The sequence below is a fragment of the Nakaseomyces bracarensis genome (genome assembly GCF_045282275.1).
Source record: "Nakaseomyces bracarensis strain CBM3 chromosome Unknown Scaff13_0, whole genome shotgun sequence".
Taxonomy (NCBI): Eukaryota; Fungi; Ascomycota; class Saccharomycetes; order Saccharomycetales; family Saccharomycetaceae; genus Nakaseomyces; species Nakaseomyces bracarensis.
This window is the reverse complement of record NW_027263959.1, coordinates 2,372,368-2,388,663: the sequence shown is the minus strand read 5'-3', so window position 1 is coordinate 2,388,663 and position 16,296 is coordinate 2,372,368. Positions and strand designations below refer to the sequence as shown.

The 16,296-nt window shown below is 38.6% G+C and overlaps 5 protein-coding genes across 5 annotated transcripts; 2 read left to right on the top strand and 3 right to left on the bottom strand.

The window, feature by feature from the left end:
- Positions 1-121: 121 nt before the first annotated feature.
- RNJ42_05084 (mRNA-decapping enzyme subunit 1) lies at positions 122-742 on the bottom strand (the record flags this gene model as incomplete). The annotated part of the gene is made up of 1 exon (XM_071055248.1): positions 122-742. The coding sequence occupies one exon, from the start codon at positions 740-742 to the stop codon at positions 122-124; it is 621 nt and encodes a 206-aa protein (XP_070909941.1).
- Positions 743-3,481: 2,739 nt separating this feature from the next.
- Positions 3,482-5,179, top strand: RNJ42_05083 (sugar porter family MFS transporter; the record flags this gene model as incomplete). The annotated part of the gene is made up of 1 exon (XM_071055247.1): positions 3,482-5,179. The coding sequence occupies one exon, from the start codon at positions 3,482-3,484 to the stop codon at positions 5,177-5,179; it is 1,698 nt and encodes a 565-aa protein (XP_070909940.1).
- Positions 5,180-7,648: 2,469 nt separating this feature from the next.
- On the bottom strand, positions 7,649-9,346 carry RNJ42_05082 (sugar porter family MFS transporter; the record flags this gene model as incomplete). The annotated part of the gene is made up of 1 exon (XM_071055246.1): positions 7,649-9,346. The coding sequence occupies one exon, from the start codon at positions 9,344-9,346 to the stop codon at positions 7,649-7,651; it is 1,698 nt and encodes a 565-aa protein (XP_070909939.1).
- Positions 9,347-11,215: 1,869 nt separating this feature from the next.
- Positions 11,216-12,913, bottom strand: RNJ42_05081 (sugar porter family MFS transporter; the record flags this gene model as incomplete). Its single annotated transcript, XM_071055245.1, has 1 exon — positions 11,216-12,913. One exon carries the CDS (start codon positions 12,911-12,913, stop codon positions 11,216-11,218), a length of 1,698 nt encoding a protein of 565 aa, XP_070909938.1.
- A 2,739-nt stretch (positions 12,914-15,652) lies between these two features.
- Positions 15,653-16,273, top strand: DCP1 (Dcp1p; the record flags this gene model as incomplete). Its single annotated transcript, XM_071055244.1, has 1 exon — positions 15,653-16,273. One exon carries the CDS (start codon positions 15,653-15,655, stop codon positions 16,271-16,273), a length of 621 nt encoding a protein of 206 aa, XP_070909937.1.
- Positions 16,274-16,296: the final 23 nt, after the last annotated feature.

Sequence of the window (16,296 nt, the reverse complement as noted above, 5' to 3'; positions counted from 1 at the left end):
AATATTATATATATATAGAAATTACAATGTTCTATTTGGGTATGTAATTTATATTATATTCATTGGCATTAACACAGAATACGATGCGAAGAATCTGATGGTTCTGTTCAGTTAGTTGACATCAAGCAAAAGAAGTCTTAGGCTCATTTTCAAGCAAATATTTTATTAATTCGTAAACATTCATACGATCCTCTACTGTATGTATCCAAATTCCGTAGACTTCGTGCTTGAGATTTTTTATAATCACCAGCTCATCTTTAACTTCCACACCCATACACTCTAGCGGATTTTCTGAATCTTCTATGGAGTCAAAAACCTTTCTTTTATTTACAGTGCTGTTCGGTACTATACCCATAGAGAAGTTATCAGGGTTGATCCGATTAAGGATGATCAACCCATAGTTGTATATGTCCCTCCCCGACAGTACCTGGCCCTGCCCATAGCCCTCGTTAGATTGCCCCATTGATCCATTCAATAAACTTGCTTCCATACTGCTGTCCTGGTGCGATAATATCTCATGGGTATTTGTTACGTCTCGCAGATATATAGCAAGCACACCCTGATATTCTAATTTGGCCCACTCGTCTCTGTCGAAGTCCCACTTGTACACCGACGCATGTGGTGTATGAAATAACAGCTGCTTAATCTTGGGATCATATCTTCCTATAACGTTGAAATTCAAGGCTTTTCTGTAGAAGTCCAGTGCCTGTTCAGCATCCTTATCGTTGTTATTACTGGCCATATTGCTGATCCAATTGATATTCTTCTAGTCTGTTATAAATGTAAGCGTATGTCTTATGTATCAGTGTGGTATAAAGATTCTATCAGCTTTCTAATTGAGCAGAAGGGTTTATAGGCGAGATGATAACACTCTGCTTGCTACATTCCGTCTGTTCTGCCTTCCGGTCTGGGAATGGGCGAAACCATAATGGTTACCCGCACCTTAAATCGTGAACAAGCATAATGTTAAAACGACTGATAACATTAATATCACATTGAAAGTACTTGCGGTTTAGACTGCTACCCACTCAGGTAACATGTTCTTTAATTAAGAATAAATCTACAAATTTTGCAAGAGAACAAAACAAATTACTGTAACTGTATGAACCAAAGAAAGCTCTGTCATCAGTCTATTGATATTCCTGTCCAGTTTTAATATGTGCATGCTCGGTGCCATATTTGCTAGAGGATATTATAACTGTTAGATATGTTTGAAAGTTTATAAGTAACTAACTATTTGAAATTTGCAGAGAAAATATCATACCGGATGAGAAAAAAATGAAAGTAACCAGTTAATAAGTCCAATTACATATACTCTACCATAATAGATCATGTCCTAATACTAAAATATGATAAGAATAGTAGGAGATATACTTGGACCTCTCTAAACTCCTTATAAACGGCAATAAAATCTATTAAAAACCCCTGTAAAAATAAATGGGGAGGTTACTGTAGCAGCTAAGCATAAATGGAACTTGGTTCCACCTCCACATTGTGGTGTCACATATATGACGAGAAACAAAAGCATAAAATGCTATTTGCGAACTCTTACATTATTAGCTAAACGAGCTTGATAGTGAATTGATTCTAAATAACTTAACAGATGTTGACAGCGGTCTTTTTTATGCCCCTTGTTTGCTACAGGGATAGTAGTAAGTCATTATATATCAGCTATCAGTGTGCACCCCACATTTATTACAGGAGGGTATAATTATTTCCTTTCCTTGTTTTCATTCTGACTAAGCAAAACTTGTATTCTAGCAATTCAGTGAAACCAGTACCTAATTATTACTTGTTGTTTTCTTTCTTTAAATGTATGAAAAACTGGGATTTGTGAAAGAGTAGCTTTTTTTTATTTTTAGAACAACTAGATAATATTTCTGGGGTATACGGCGCTGTTCCATTCAAATTATTTACCATCAGTTGATTTCATTGCTGTGCTATTAAATTTTAGATCAATACCAAGATAAGAATAGTGGCCAAAGGAATTTAGGTGTAGATACAAAACAATAACCTCGAGCTTGTAACTGAGATTATATCGTGGAAATATAACATGGCCTGAATAACAGAGTCAACAATTGAGAGTCAAGTTTTTCCGCAAGTAGTCATCTATTAGGTAGTCATCATGCAATTGCAAATAAAAACCAAAAGGAAGTGCGCACCGGAAAAACTCATTCATAATCGCCTCTACTAAAGTACCGGAAATTGAATACAACATTTGGGTCCCATTAATTTCCTATTAATGGCTGATTTGAACAAATTTTCATTTCGGAAAAATTCAACTCGAGAAACGTAGTAACTATGCAAGCTGCAAGCTGCATTCCGTAGATCAATATTGGCCCCACCATTTGGAATGTTTGAACCTGGTGGGGTTGAGGAGCTCAATAAGGCAAAAAAAAATATGTCAATTCCTATTTGACTGCAAATTATGACGTATATAAGAAAATGAGTAGGGGGTTGAGCTCCGTCCTGTGCAGGATTTCTTTGCCCCTCACGGCCTTTTTTCTTTTTTTGTAGCAAGTTTTTATTATATTGTTTTCATTCCAAATAGGAAAACTTTACTGTCTACCGGACTATTAAGGAAGCTGAAGAGAACGCTCGACCATACCGACCAGCAACACTGAAAGTCTGAAGAGAATTATCACCATTGTTAAGATTTGAAGGCTACAGATGCTTCTTTGAATTCTCTTTATAATAGCCTACAAACTTTTCTAAGAGGCGTTTGTATTACTATATGAGAGGGTTGGATTGAAGGAAAATGTAAAAGAAACAAGAAGCGTCCAGTGAAAGGAAGCAGAAAAGAAAAGGAGAAAAGAAGAGCAGAAAAGAATAGCAGAAGAATAGCAGAAAAGAAAAGACGCAGGACTAGGGTCTGCGGTGAGGCTGTGGGAGGCAGGGAGGAACAAAGGGCGGTGAGTGAGGAGAGTGCAGGCGGGGCGTCCCTATGTGTCTTCTGTGCTTGCTGCTCTGGGCCAACTGCACATATCTCTACGCAATTGTGCCAGATGTGCGCACCGGAAAAACTTTTCACGTATTAGCTAGCAGAAGCCTAAGCAACATCAATCATAATTAATCGCGGGGTATGATCCAAAGGCCAGTCTGGTAAATGAGGGTCTATGTTAAGTTAAACTAGGAGCAAAGAGGGTATAGCTATTGTTAGAAAACTTGTGAACAGACTTTGCAGAACATATAGACCTCTTCAACACAATGGCTTCTTGAAGAAAAAAAGATATAAAAGGACAACGTAATCCTGGTTTTGGGAGCTCTCAATTCCCATTCCTTTTCTCTTATATCTCTTCATTGTAATATAAAACCAACCAAATCAATTAAGATACAAAATAACATATAACTAATAACTCTACTACTCACTATTATAGTACTACTACAAGACTAGAATAGTGACTAAACCTATTACTTTGAGAATAAATAACAACCCTGTTCATCTATATTTTCGAAAGAACACCCAAAATAACAAACAAAAATGTCTCACGATCAGAGCTTGTCTCCATCTGAGAGTATCACAGAATCTCCAGTCAGGGAGATCAATGTTGTCAACACCTACAAGGATGATGACTTCGCTTTGGAACAGAAGCAAACTGCTGACGTGACCGAGGGCCAGTCCCCAGAGGAAGAAGGTCCACAGAAGCCTTTGTCTGCCTACTTCACAGTTATCTGTCTGTGTTTGATGATTGCCTTCGGTGGTTTTGTCTTTGGCTGGGATACCGGTACTATCTCTGGTTTCGTTGCCCAAACCGACTTCAAGAAGAGGTTCGGTCAAATGGCCGAAGATGGCTCTTACTACTTATCTGATGTTAGAACTGGTTTAATTGTCGCTATCTTTAACATCGGTTGTGCTATTGGTGGTTTAACTCTAGGTCGTCTTGGTGACATGTACGGCCGTCGTCTAGGTTTGATGGCTGTTATTGTCGTGTACGTTGTCGGCATTGTCATCCAAATCTCATCCACTACAGTATGGTACCAATATTTCGCCGGTAGAATTGTCTCAGGTCTTGGTGTCGGTGGTATTGCTGTTCTATCTCCAACCTTGATTTCCGAGACTGCTCCAAAGCACTTGAGAGGTATGTGTGTATCTTTCTACCAATTGATGATTACCCTTGGTATTTTCTTGGGTTACTGCACAAACTACGGTACCAAGAGTCACAACGACTCCATCCAATGGAGAGTGCCACTTGGTCTGTGCTTCGCCTTCGCCATTTTCATGGTTTTGGGTATGTCTATGGTTCCTGAATCTCCAAGATACTTGATCGAAAAGGGTAAGTTCGAGGAGGCCAGACGTTCTTTGGCTCGCTCCAACAAGGTCTCCATGGATGACCCAATTGTCAGCGCCGAGGTTGACAGTATTCACGCCGGTGTCGAAGCTGAAAGAGCTGCCGGTAACGCTTCCTGGGGCGAACTGTTCTCCAACAAGGGTAAGATTCTACAACGTGTTATCATGGGTATCATGATCCAATCTCTACAACAATTGACCGGTTGCAACTACTTCTTCTATTACGGTACCACCATTTTCAAGGCTGTCGGTCTTGAAGACTCCTTCCAAACCTCTATCATCTTGGGTATTGTCAACTTCGCCTCCACCTTTGTCAGTTTGTACACTGTCGACAGATTTGGTCGTCGTAAATGTCTACTATGGGGTTCTGCTACTATGGCTGTTTGTATGGTTGTCTTTGCCTCTGTCGGTGTCAAGGCTTTGTATCCAAACGGCAAGGACCAGCCATCGTCTACTACTGCTGGTAACTGTATGATTGTCTTCACCTGTTTGTACATTTTCTGCTTTGCTACCACCTGGGCTCCAATTGCCTTCGTCATTGTTGCCGAAACCTACCCATTGCGTGTCAAGAACCGTGCTATGGCCATTGCTGTCGGCTCCAACTGGATCTGGGGTTTCTTGATCGGTTTCTTCACTCCATTCATCACCACTGCTATCAATTTCTACTATGGTTACGTCTTCATGGGCTGTCTGGTCTTCTCCTACTTCTACGTCTTCTTCTTCGTTTGCGAGACCAAGGGTCTAACCTTGGAAGAAGTCAACGAGATGTACGAAGACGGTGTCTTGCCATGGAAGTCTCCAGCATGGCTACCAGCTTCCAAGAGAGGTGCTTCCTATGACGCTGACGCTGCTTTGCACGACGACAAGCCATGGTACAAGAGATTCATCTAGGTACTCGATACATGTACCTGCCAGCTTTTTCGACCACACGCTTGTTTTTAAATACTGAACCTAAAGACGTTGACCGTCTCTTTGATGACCCTTTGCTACGACACTTTGTGCATTAGCATCAAATTTTATGCGATAATGACGTTTACAAGAAACAAAGTTTATGAGTTAGAAGTTTAAAACAAAGATATATTTAGCCTTTTTAAACAGATAAACATTTATATTTTATAACATTAATAATTACATCCTAACTATAGTAATAAACTAATATAATATAATAACCTTGTTATAACAGAGAACATCTTAAATATTAATATATATCATCGAAAAAGTCAAAATATAACATGCTTTATATTGAATTAACTATCGTTACTAAAAAATAACTGATATACTACATGTTTGAAAATTTTTCGAACATTGCTGTAAAACAATATGAAGAGATTATCGTTGAATATATCCAAAAGCCTATATAAAATAAATGCAAGAATTTCCCCCAGCATATGACATCATTCCTACCCTATCAGTTGCCATATTTTATAAAATATTTTCGAGAACTGTTATCACAATTTCCCAATTTTGACATACAAGTAAAAATAATAATATTTATATATTTATTGATTCACCAATTCATTGAGATAGATTATTAAATTTAGAGCTGTTAAAAATGTTAACAATCTAAATTTTACAAAGTTTTGGGAGAATGAATTTATTGAGTCAAATGTCAGTTCTATCAACAAACTCAGAATATTCTTCCTTAGTAAGGATTCATCTAACTTGTTGTGATGCCATTGTTTAAGCTAATTGATTCATTAATATGATCAGGAGGGACAGGTTCGATACAGGAATAGTCATCCTTAAAATTCCTTTTCTGAGAGCTTAAAACTAAACCTCGAGGTGTTATTACACTTTGCTTTTTTAGTATAATATTTTTCTTCCTTATCTTATTATTATTATTTATATTCTCGATTCGTAGAATATTGTTGATTTATAAAAATATATGTAAACTAACTCAATAATTATAAAATATATCTTTCAGCATATACAGATGATCAAATTTAAGACATAGAATATTTCATATTTTTATGTTTACTACTAATTCTTCTTGATTCAAGTAACTGTATATATCTAAATTGTTATTTTCATCTATGACTCTGTAAATAATATAATGTAACATATAATGGTATATAATTGAATAATACAAACAACGCAGTATTTATAATAGGTCTAGAATTAAATAACATATGGAAGCAATATTCCACAAATTCTAAGGATGAAATGAGGAATAGTCTGTGCTTTTATGGTATGTACATGAGTGATAGTATTAAAGTATAAAATAGCAGTAAATTTACAGATATAATATGGCTTAGTGTATAATAATTATTTTTTGATCAACACAGTAAAATACTCAACTAGTATAATTACGGTACGAATCGATAATTTGATATTTATTTAGAAATCAATGTCGGTTTTCTATATGGATAATGTTGTTCACTGCGCTATAAGTCCTCAATCTCTATATTATTGAGTGTTACTTTGTGTGAATATTTAGCACATGTTTAAAAAGGCGACGAAGAAGTTGAAGTTTTTGATTTCATCGTCGAAATTAAAATGTCGTCGTCAGGACTTATTAGACTCTTGTTTGATGAATATTTACAATCTTATTCACTTCTGTTGAAATAATATACATTATAAAATTGTACTGGAGTATGTTAATAATCAAATAGCTCAAATATTCTCAAATAAAAAATTAAAATTAAAATACCAGTTAGTAATACACCACCCTTTTATTAAAGGTCATTAAATTAATGTATTGGATACAGTCGACCTTCATAATTCGCAACTTTTGAGAAGAATAAATGTAATAGGAAAAAATGTATATATACCTTCAAAATTAAACCATTCTATTTCTAATTCAAACTAAAGGCTATCAATGACTCAAACCTGTTCAATCTGCACTTATATAGGGGAAAGGATTAGTGGTAAGGATATACCTGCATTTATTTTATATAGGCTTTTGGATATATTCAACGATAATCTCTTCATATTGTTTTACAGCAATGTTCGAAAAATTTTCAAACATGTAGTATATCAGTTATTTTTTAGTAACGATAGTTAATTCAATATAAAGCATGTTATATTTTGACTTTTTCGATGATATATATTAATATTTAAGATGTTCTCTGTTATAACAAGGTTATTATATTATATTAGTTTATTACTATAGTTAGGATGTAATTATTAATGTTATAAAATATAAATGTTTATCTGTTTAAAAAGGCTAAATATATCTTTGTTTTAAACTTCTAACTCATAAACTTTGTTTCTTGTAAACGTCATTATCGCATAAAATTTGATGCTAATGCACAAAGTGTCGTAGCAAAGGGTCATCAAAGAGACGGTCAACGTCTTTAGGTTCAGTATTTAAAAACAAGCGTGTGGTCGAAAAAGCTGGCAGGTACATGTATCGAGTACCTAGATGAATCTCTTGTACCATGGCTTGTCGTCGTGCAAAGCAGCGTCAGCGTCATAGGAAGCACCTCTCTTGGAAGCTGGTAGCCATGCTGGAGACTTCCATGGCAAGACACCGTCTTCGTACATCTCGTTGACTTCTTCCAAGGTTAGACCCTTGGTCTCGCAAACGAAGAAGAAGACGTAGAAGTAGGAGAAGACCAGACAGCCCATGAAGACGTAACCATAGTAGAAATTGATAGCAGTGGTGATGAATGGAGTGAAGAAACCGATCAAGAAACCCCAGATCCAGTTGGAGCCGACAGCAATGGCCATAGCACGGTTCTTGACACGCAATGGGTAGGTTTCGGCAACAATGACGAAGGCAATTGGAGCCCAGGTGGTAGCAAAGCAGAAAATGTACAAACAGGTGAAGACAATCATACAGTTACCAGCAGTAGTAGACGATGGCTGGTCCTTGCCGTTTGGATACAAAGCCTTGACACCGACAGAGGCAAAGACAACCATACAAACAGCCATAGTAGCAGAACCCCATAGTAGACATTTACGACGACCAAATCTGTCGACAGTGTACAAACTGACAAAGGTGGAGGCGAAGTTGACAATACCCAAGATGATAGAGGTTTGGAAGGAGTCTTCAAGACCGACAGCCTTGAAAATGGTGGTACCGTAATAGAAGAAGTAGTTGCAACCGGTCAATTGTTGTAGAGATTGGATCATGATACCCATGATAACACGTTGTAGAATCTTACCCTTGTTGGAGAACAGTTCGCCCCAGGAAGCGTTACCGGCAGCTCTTTCAGCTTCGACACCGGCGTGAATACTGTCAACCTCGGCGCTGACAATTGGGTCATCCATGGAGACCTTGTTGGAGCGAGCCAAAGAACGTCTGGCCTCCTCGAACTTACCCTTTTCGATCAAGTATCTTGGAGATTCAGGAACCATAGACATACCCAAAACCATGAAAATGGCGAAGGCGAAGCACAGACCAAGTGGCACTCTCCATTGGATGGAGTCGTTGTGACTCTTGGTACCGTAGTTTGTGCAGTAACCCAAGAAAATACCAAGGGTAATCATCAATTGGTAGAAAGATACACACATACCTCTCAAGTGCTTTGGAGCAGTCTCGGAAATCAAGGTTGGAGATAGAACAGCAATACCACCGACACCAAGACCTGAGACAATTCTACCGGCGAAATATTGGTACCATACTGTAGTGGATGAGATTTGGATGACAATGCCGACAACGTACACGACAATAACAGCCATCAAACCTAGACGACGGCCGTACATGTCACCAAGACGACCTAGAGTTAAACCACCAATAGCACAACCGATGTTAAAGATAGCGACAATTAAACCAGTTCTAACATCAGATAAGTAGTAAGAGCCATCTTCGGCCATTTGACCGAACCTCTTCTTGAAGTCGGTTTGGGCAACGAAACCAGAGATAGTACCGGTATCCCAGCCAAAGACAAAACCACCGAAGGCAATCATCAAACACAGACAGATAACTGTGAAGTAGGCAGACAAAGGCTTCTGTGGACCTTCTTCCTCTGGGGACTGGCCCTCGGTCACGTCAGCAGTTTGCTTCTGTTCCAAAGCGAAGTCATCATCCTTGTAGGTGTTGACAACATTGATCTCCCTGACTGGAGATTCTGTGATACTCTCAGATGGAGACAAGCTCTGATCGTGAGACATTTTTGTTTGTTATTTTGGGTGTTCTTTCGAAAATATAGATGAACAGGGTTGTTATTTATTCTCAAAGTAATAGGTTTAGTCACTATTCTAGTCTTGTAGTAGTACTATAATAGTGAGTAGTAGAGTTATTAGTTATATGTTATTTTGTATCTTAATTGATTTGGTTGGTTTTATATTACAATGAAGAGATATAAGAGAAAAGGAATGGGAATTGAGAGCTCCCAAAACCAGGATTACGTTGTCCTTTTATATCTTTTTTTCTTCAAGAAGCCATTGTGTTGAAGAGGTCTATATGTTCTGCAAAGTCTGTTCACAAGTTTTCTAACAATAGCTATACCCTCTTTGCTCCTAGTTTAACTTAACATAGACCCTCATTTACCAGACTGGCCTTTGGATCATACCCCGCGATTAATTATGATTGATGTTGCTTAGGCTTCTGCTAGCTAATACGTGAAAAGTTTTTCCGGTGCGCACATCTGGCACAATTGCGTAGAGATATGTGCAGTTGGCCCAGAGCAGCAAGCACAGAAGACACATAGGGACGCCCCGCCTGCACTCTCCTCACTCACCGCCCTTTGTTCCTCCCTGCCTCCCACAGCCTCACCGCAGACCCTAGTCCTGCGTCTTTTCTTTTCTGCTATTCTTCTGCTATTCTTTTCTGCTCTTCTTTTCTCCTTTTCTTTTCTGCTTCCTTTCACTGGACGCTTCTTGTTTCTTTTACGTTTTTCATTTTGTATTTTATTTTTTGCCAACATTCGCCACAACTATATTTGTATTTTTCCGACTGTGCTGCACCAATTGTCTCACACCATTGTCTTGTTCCTTTTCTTCCTTTTTAAACCCTCCTCCCCCTCCTCATTTATCCACCAATTCTACCAACAGGTGGGGACTACATTCACGCGAACTCTTCTAAGCCGTTATTCCTGATTAGCTTTCCTCGAGACCAAAAAATCCGAATTTTTTGTGCCAAAACTGAAGATATACGTCATATCTTCGCTGAGAGAAAATCGCTACTATACCGTCAATCCTTCTCCTCCAAAACGTCCTTTATATCTGTCAGAAGTTACATTGTATTCGTTCAATACGGGTAAGTTGTCTGTTAGCTAATGCTCTTGATACGATCATCAATTCCCATCGATATTTTCGAATGCTTTCGAAGAACAACAAAAGGCTATGCTTATCAATCATAACTACAAGCTGATATTATTTTTTGGCGTACGTTTGTTTTGTTACACTTCCACTGTAATATTAGATAAATAAAAAAAAAACAGTTTCATCAATCTAAAGGAAAGCTAGTCATGAATAGTTAGCTTTCACATACAGTATATATTGCAGAGAATAAAAAGCACAAGGTCGGCCCCAAAAGTGCCAAAGGATTGTGCCATTATGATTGTGTCTTATTATGCAAACGACACAGCTCTAAAATTCTTATTATCAAGTGAAGATCGTACAGTCAAAGTTTTCCAGCTCTCAACCTGTGCACATCCTAGAAAAGAACAGTACTTAAGGATAATAAAAATAAATAAATAAACAGATTAAACGTCTTTTTTTCCAAATATTATATTATGAGATATGTATTACGTAGTATAAATAAATTTGTGTATCAAATTGAAAGTATTCGAAAAGATGATGAGTGTCTCTATGGAAACATGAAAAGAAAATCCGAGCAAATCAATGTACAAGAAGGCCGTTCAACAGCCGCGTAGTAATAGTTGAGATTATGTTTCTCTTAGAATATAAAGTAAGGTGTCATTAATATGCGTAAGTGTCGTAGCAAAGGGTCATCAAAGAGACGGTCAACGTCTTTAGGTTCAGTATTTAAAAACAAGCGTGTGGTCGAAAAAGCTGGCAGGTACATGTATCGAGTACCTAGATGAATCTCTTGTACCATGGCTTGTCGTCGTGCAAAGCAGCGTCAGCGTCATAGGAAGCACCTCTCTTGGAAGCTGGTAGCCATGCTGGAGACTTCCATGGCAAGACACCGTCTTCGTACATCTCGTTGACTTCTTCCAAGGTTAGACCCTTGGTCTCGCAAACGAAGAAGAAGACGTAGAAGTAGGAGAAGACCAGACAGCCCATGAAGACGTAACCATAGTAGAAATTGATAGCAGTGGTGATGAATGGAGTGAAGAAACCGATCAAGAAACCCCAGATCCAGTTGGAGCCGACAGCAATGGCCATAGCACGGTTCTTGACACGCAATGGGTAGGTTTCGGCAACAATGACGAAGGCAATTGGAGCCCAGGTGGTAGCAAAGCAGAAAATGTACAAACAGGTGAAGACAATCATACAGTTACCAGCAGTAGTAGACGATGGCTGGTCCTTGCCGTTTGGATACAAAGCCTTGACACCGACAGAGGCAAAGACAACCATACAAACAGCCATAGTAGCAGAACCCCATAGTAGACATTTACGACGACCAAATCTGTCGACAGTGTACAAACTGACAAAGGTGGAGGCGAAGTTGACAATACCCAAGATGATAGAGGTTTGGAAGGAGTCTTCAAGACCGACAGCCTTGAAAATGGTGGTACCGTAATAGAAGAAGTAGTTGCAACCGGTCAATTGTTGTAGAGATTGGATCATGATACCCATGATAACACGTTGTAGAATCTTACCCTTGTTGGAGAACAGTTCGCCCCAGGAAGCGTTACCGGCAGCTCTTTCAGCTTCGACACCGGCGTGAATACTGTCAACCTCGGCGCTGACAATTGGGTCATCCATGGAGACCTTGTTGGAGCGAGCCAAAGAACGTCTGGCCTCCTCGAACTTACCCTTTTCGATCAAGTATCTTGGAGATTCAGGAACCATAGACATACCCAAAACCATGAAAATGGCGAAGGCGAAGCACAGACCAAGTGGCACTCTCCATTGGATGGAGTCGTTGTGACTCTTGGTACCGTAGTTTGTGCAGTAACCCAAGAAAATACCAAGGGTAATCATCAATTGGTAGAAAGATACACACATACCTCTCAAGTGCTTTGGAGCAGTCTCGGAAATCAAGGTTGGAGATAGAACAGCAATACCACCGACACCAAGACCTGAGACAATTCTACCGGCGAAATATTGGTACCATACTGTAGTGGATGAGATTTGGATGACAATGCCGACAACGTACACGACAATAACAGCCATCAAACCTAGACGACGGCCGTACATGTCACCAAGACGACCTAGAGTTAAACCACCAATAGCACAACCGATGTTAAAGATAGCGACAATTAAACCAGTTCTAACATCAGATAAGTAGTAAGAGCCATCTTCGGCCATTTGACCGAACCTCTTCTTGAAGTCGGTTTGGGCAACGAAACCAGAGATAGTACCGGTATCCCAGCCAAAGACAAAACCACCGAAGGCAATCATCAAACACAGACAGATAACTGTGAAGTAGGCAGACAAAGGCTTCTGTGGACCTTCTTCCTCTGGGGACTGGCCCTCGGTCACGTCAGCAGTTTGCTTCTGTTCCAAAGCGAAGTCATCATCCTTGTAGGTGTTGACAACATTGATCTCCCTGACTGGAGATTCTGTGATACTCTCAGATGGAGACAAGCTCTGATCGTGAGACATTTTTGTTTGTTATTTTGGGTGTTCTTTCGAAAATATAGATGAACAGGGTTGTTATTTATTCTCAAAGTAATAGGTTTAGTCACTATTCTAGTCTTGTAGTAGTACTATAATAGTGAGTAGTAGAGTTATTAGTTATATGTTATTTTGTATCTTAATTGATTTGGTTGGTTTTATATTACAATGAAGAGATATAAGAGAAAAGGAATGGGAATTGAGAGCTCCCAAAACCAGGATTACGTTGTCCTTTTATATCTTTTTTTCTTCAAGAAGCCATTGTGTTGAAGAGGTCTATATGTTCTGCAAAGTCTGTTCACAAGTTTTCTAACAATAGCTATACCCTCTTTGCTCCTAGTTTAACTTAACATAGACCCTCATTTACCAGACTGGCCTTTGGATCATACCCCGCGATTAATTATGATTGATGTTGCTTAGGCTTCTGCTAGCTAATACGTGAAAAGTTTTTCCGGTGCGCACATCTGGCACAATTGCGTAGAGATATGTGCAGTTGGCCCAGAGCAGCAAGCACAGAAGACACATAGGGACGCCCCGCCTGCACTCTCCTCACTCACCGCCCTTTGTTCCTCCCTGCCTCCCACAGCCTCACCGCAGACCCTAGTCCTGCGTCTTTTCTTTTCTGCTATTCTTCTGCTATTCTTTTCTGCTCTTCTTTTCTCCTTTTCTTTTCTGCTTCCTTTCACTGGACGCTTCTTGTTTCTTTTACATTTTCCTTCAATCCAACCCTCTCATATAGTAATACAAACGCCTCTTAGAAAAGTTTGTAGGCTATTATAAAGAGAATTCAAAGAAGCATCTGTAGCCTTCAAATCTTAACAATGGTGATAATTCTCTTCAGACTTTCAGTGTTGCTGGTCGGTATGGTCGAGCGTTCTCTTCAGCTTCCTTAATAGTCCGGTAGACAGTAAAGTTTTCCTATTTGGAATGAAAACAATATAATAAAAACTTGCTACAAAAAAAGAAAAAAGGCCGTGAGGGGCAAAGAAATCCTGCACAGGACGGAGCTCAACCCCCTACTCATTTTCTTATATACGTCATAATTTGCAGTCAAATAGGAATTGACATATTTTTTTTTGCCTTATTGAGCTCCTCAACCCCACCAGGTTCAAACATTCCAAATGGTGGGGCCAATATTGATCTACGGAATGCAGCTTGCAGCTTGCATAGTTACTACGTTTCTCGAGTTGAATTTTTCCGAAATGAAAATTTGTTCAAATCAGCCATTAATAGGAAATTAATGGGACCCAAATGTTGTATTCAATTTCCGGTACTTTAGTAGAGGCGATTATGAATGAGTTTTTCCGGTGCGCACTTCCTTTTGGTTTTTATTTGCAATTGCATGATGACTACCTAATAGATGACTACTTGCGGAAAAACTTGACTCTCAATTGTTGACTCTGTTATTCAGGCCATGTTATATTTCCACGATATAATCTCAGTTACAAGCTCGAGGTTATTGTTTTGTATCTACACCTAAATTCCTTTGGCCACTATTCTTATCTTGGTATTGATCTAAAATTTAATAGCACAGCAATGAAATCAACTGATGGTAAATAATTTGAATGGAACAGCGCCGTATACCCCAGAAATATTATCTAGTTGTTCTAAAAATAAAAAAAAGCTACTCTTTCACAAATCCCAGTTTTTCATACATTTAAAGAAAGAAAACAACAAGTAATAATTAGGTACTGGTTTCACTGAATTGCTAGAATACAAGTTTTGCTTAGTCAGAATGAAAACAAGGAAAGGAAATAATTATACCCTCCTGTAATAAATGTGGGGTGCACACTGATAGCTGATATATAATGACTTACTACTATCCCTGTAGCAAACAAGGGGCATAAAAAAGACCGCTGTCAACATCTGTTAAGTTATTTAGAATCAATTCACTATCAAGCTCGTTTAGCTAATAATGTAAGAGTTCGCAAATAGCATTTTATGCTTTTGTTTCTCGTCATATATGTGACACCACAATGTGGAGGTGGAACCAAGTTCCATTTATGCTTAGCTGCTACAGTAACCTCCCCATTTATTTTTACAGGGGTTTTTAATAGATTTTATTGCCGTTTATAAGGAGTTTAGAGAGGTCCAAGTATATCTCCTACTATTCTTATCATATTTTAGTATTAGGACATGATCTATTATGGTAGAGTATATGTAATTGGACTTATTAACTGGTTACTTTCATTTTTTTCTCATCCGGTATGATATTTTCTCTGCAAATTTCAAATAGTTAGTTACTTATAAACTTTCAAACATATCTAACAGTTATAATATCCTCTAGCAAATATGGCACCGAGCATGCACATATTAAAACTGGACAGGAATATCAATAGACTGATGACAGAGCTTTCTTTGGTTCATACAGTTACAGTAATTTGTTTTGTTCTCTTGCAAAATTTGTAGATTTATTCTTAATTAAAGAACATGTTACCTGAGTGGGTAGCAGTCTAAACCGCAAGTACTTTCAATGTGATATTAATGTTATCAGTCGTTTTAACATTATGCTTGTTCACGATTTAAGGTGCGGGTAACCATTATGGTTTCGCCCATTCCCAGACCGGAAGGCAGAACAGACGGAATGTAGCAAGCAGAGTGTTATCATCTCGCCTATAAACCCTTCTGCTCAATTAGAAAGCTGATAGAATCTTTATACCACACTGATACATAAGACATACGCTTACATTTATAACAGACTAGAAGAATATCAATTGGATCAGCAATATGGCCAGTAATAACAACGATAAGGATGCTGAACAGGCACTGGACTTCTACAGAAAAGCCTTGAATTTCAACGTTATAGGAAGATATGATCCCAAGATTAAGCAGCTGTTATTTCATACACCACATGCGTCGGTGTACAAGTGGGACTTCGACAGAGACGAGTGGGCCAAATTAGAATATCAGGGTGTGCTTGCTATATATCTGCGAGACGTAACAAATACCCATGAGATATTATCGCACCAGGACAGCAGTATGGAAGCAAGTTTATTGAATGGATCAATGGGGCAATCTAACGAGGGCTATGGGCAGGGCCAGGTACTGTCGGGGAGGGACATATACAACTATGGGTTGATCATCCTTAATCGGATCAACCCTGATAACTTCTCTATGGGTATAGTACCGAACAGCACTGTAAATAAAAGAAAGGTTTTTGACTCCATAGAAGATTCAGAAAATCCGCTAGAGTGTATGGGTGTGGAAGTTAAAGATGAGCTGGTGATTATAAAAAATCTCAAGCACGAAGTCTACGGAATTTGGATACATACAGTAGAGGATCGTATGAATGTTTACGAATTAATAAAATATTTGCTTGAAAATGAGCCTAAGACTTCTTTTGCTTGATGTCAACTAACTGAACAGAACCA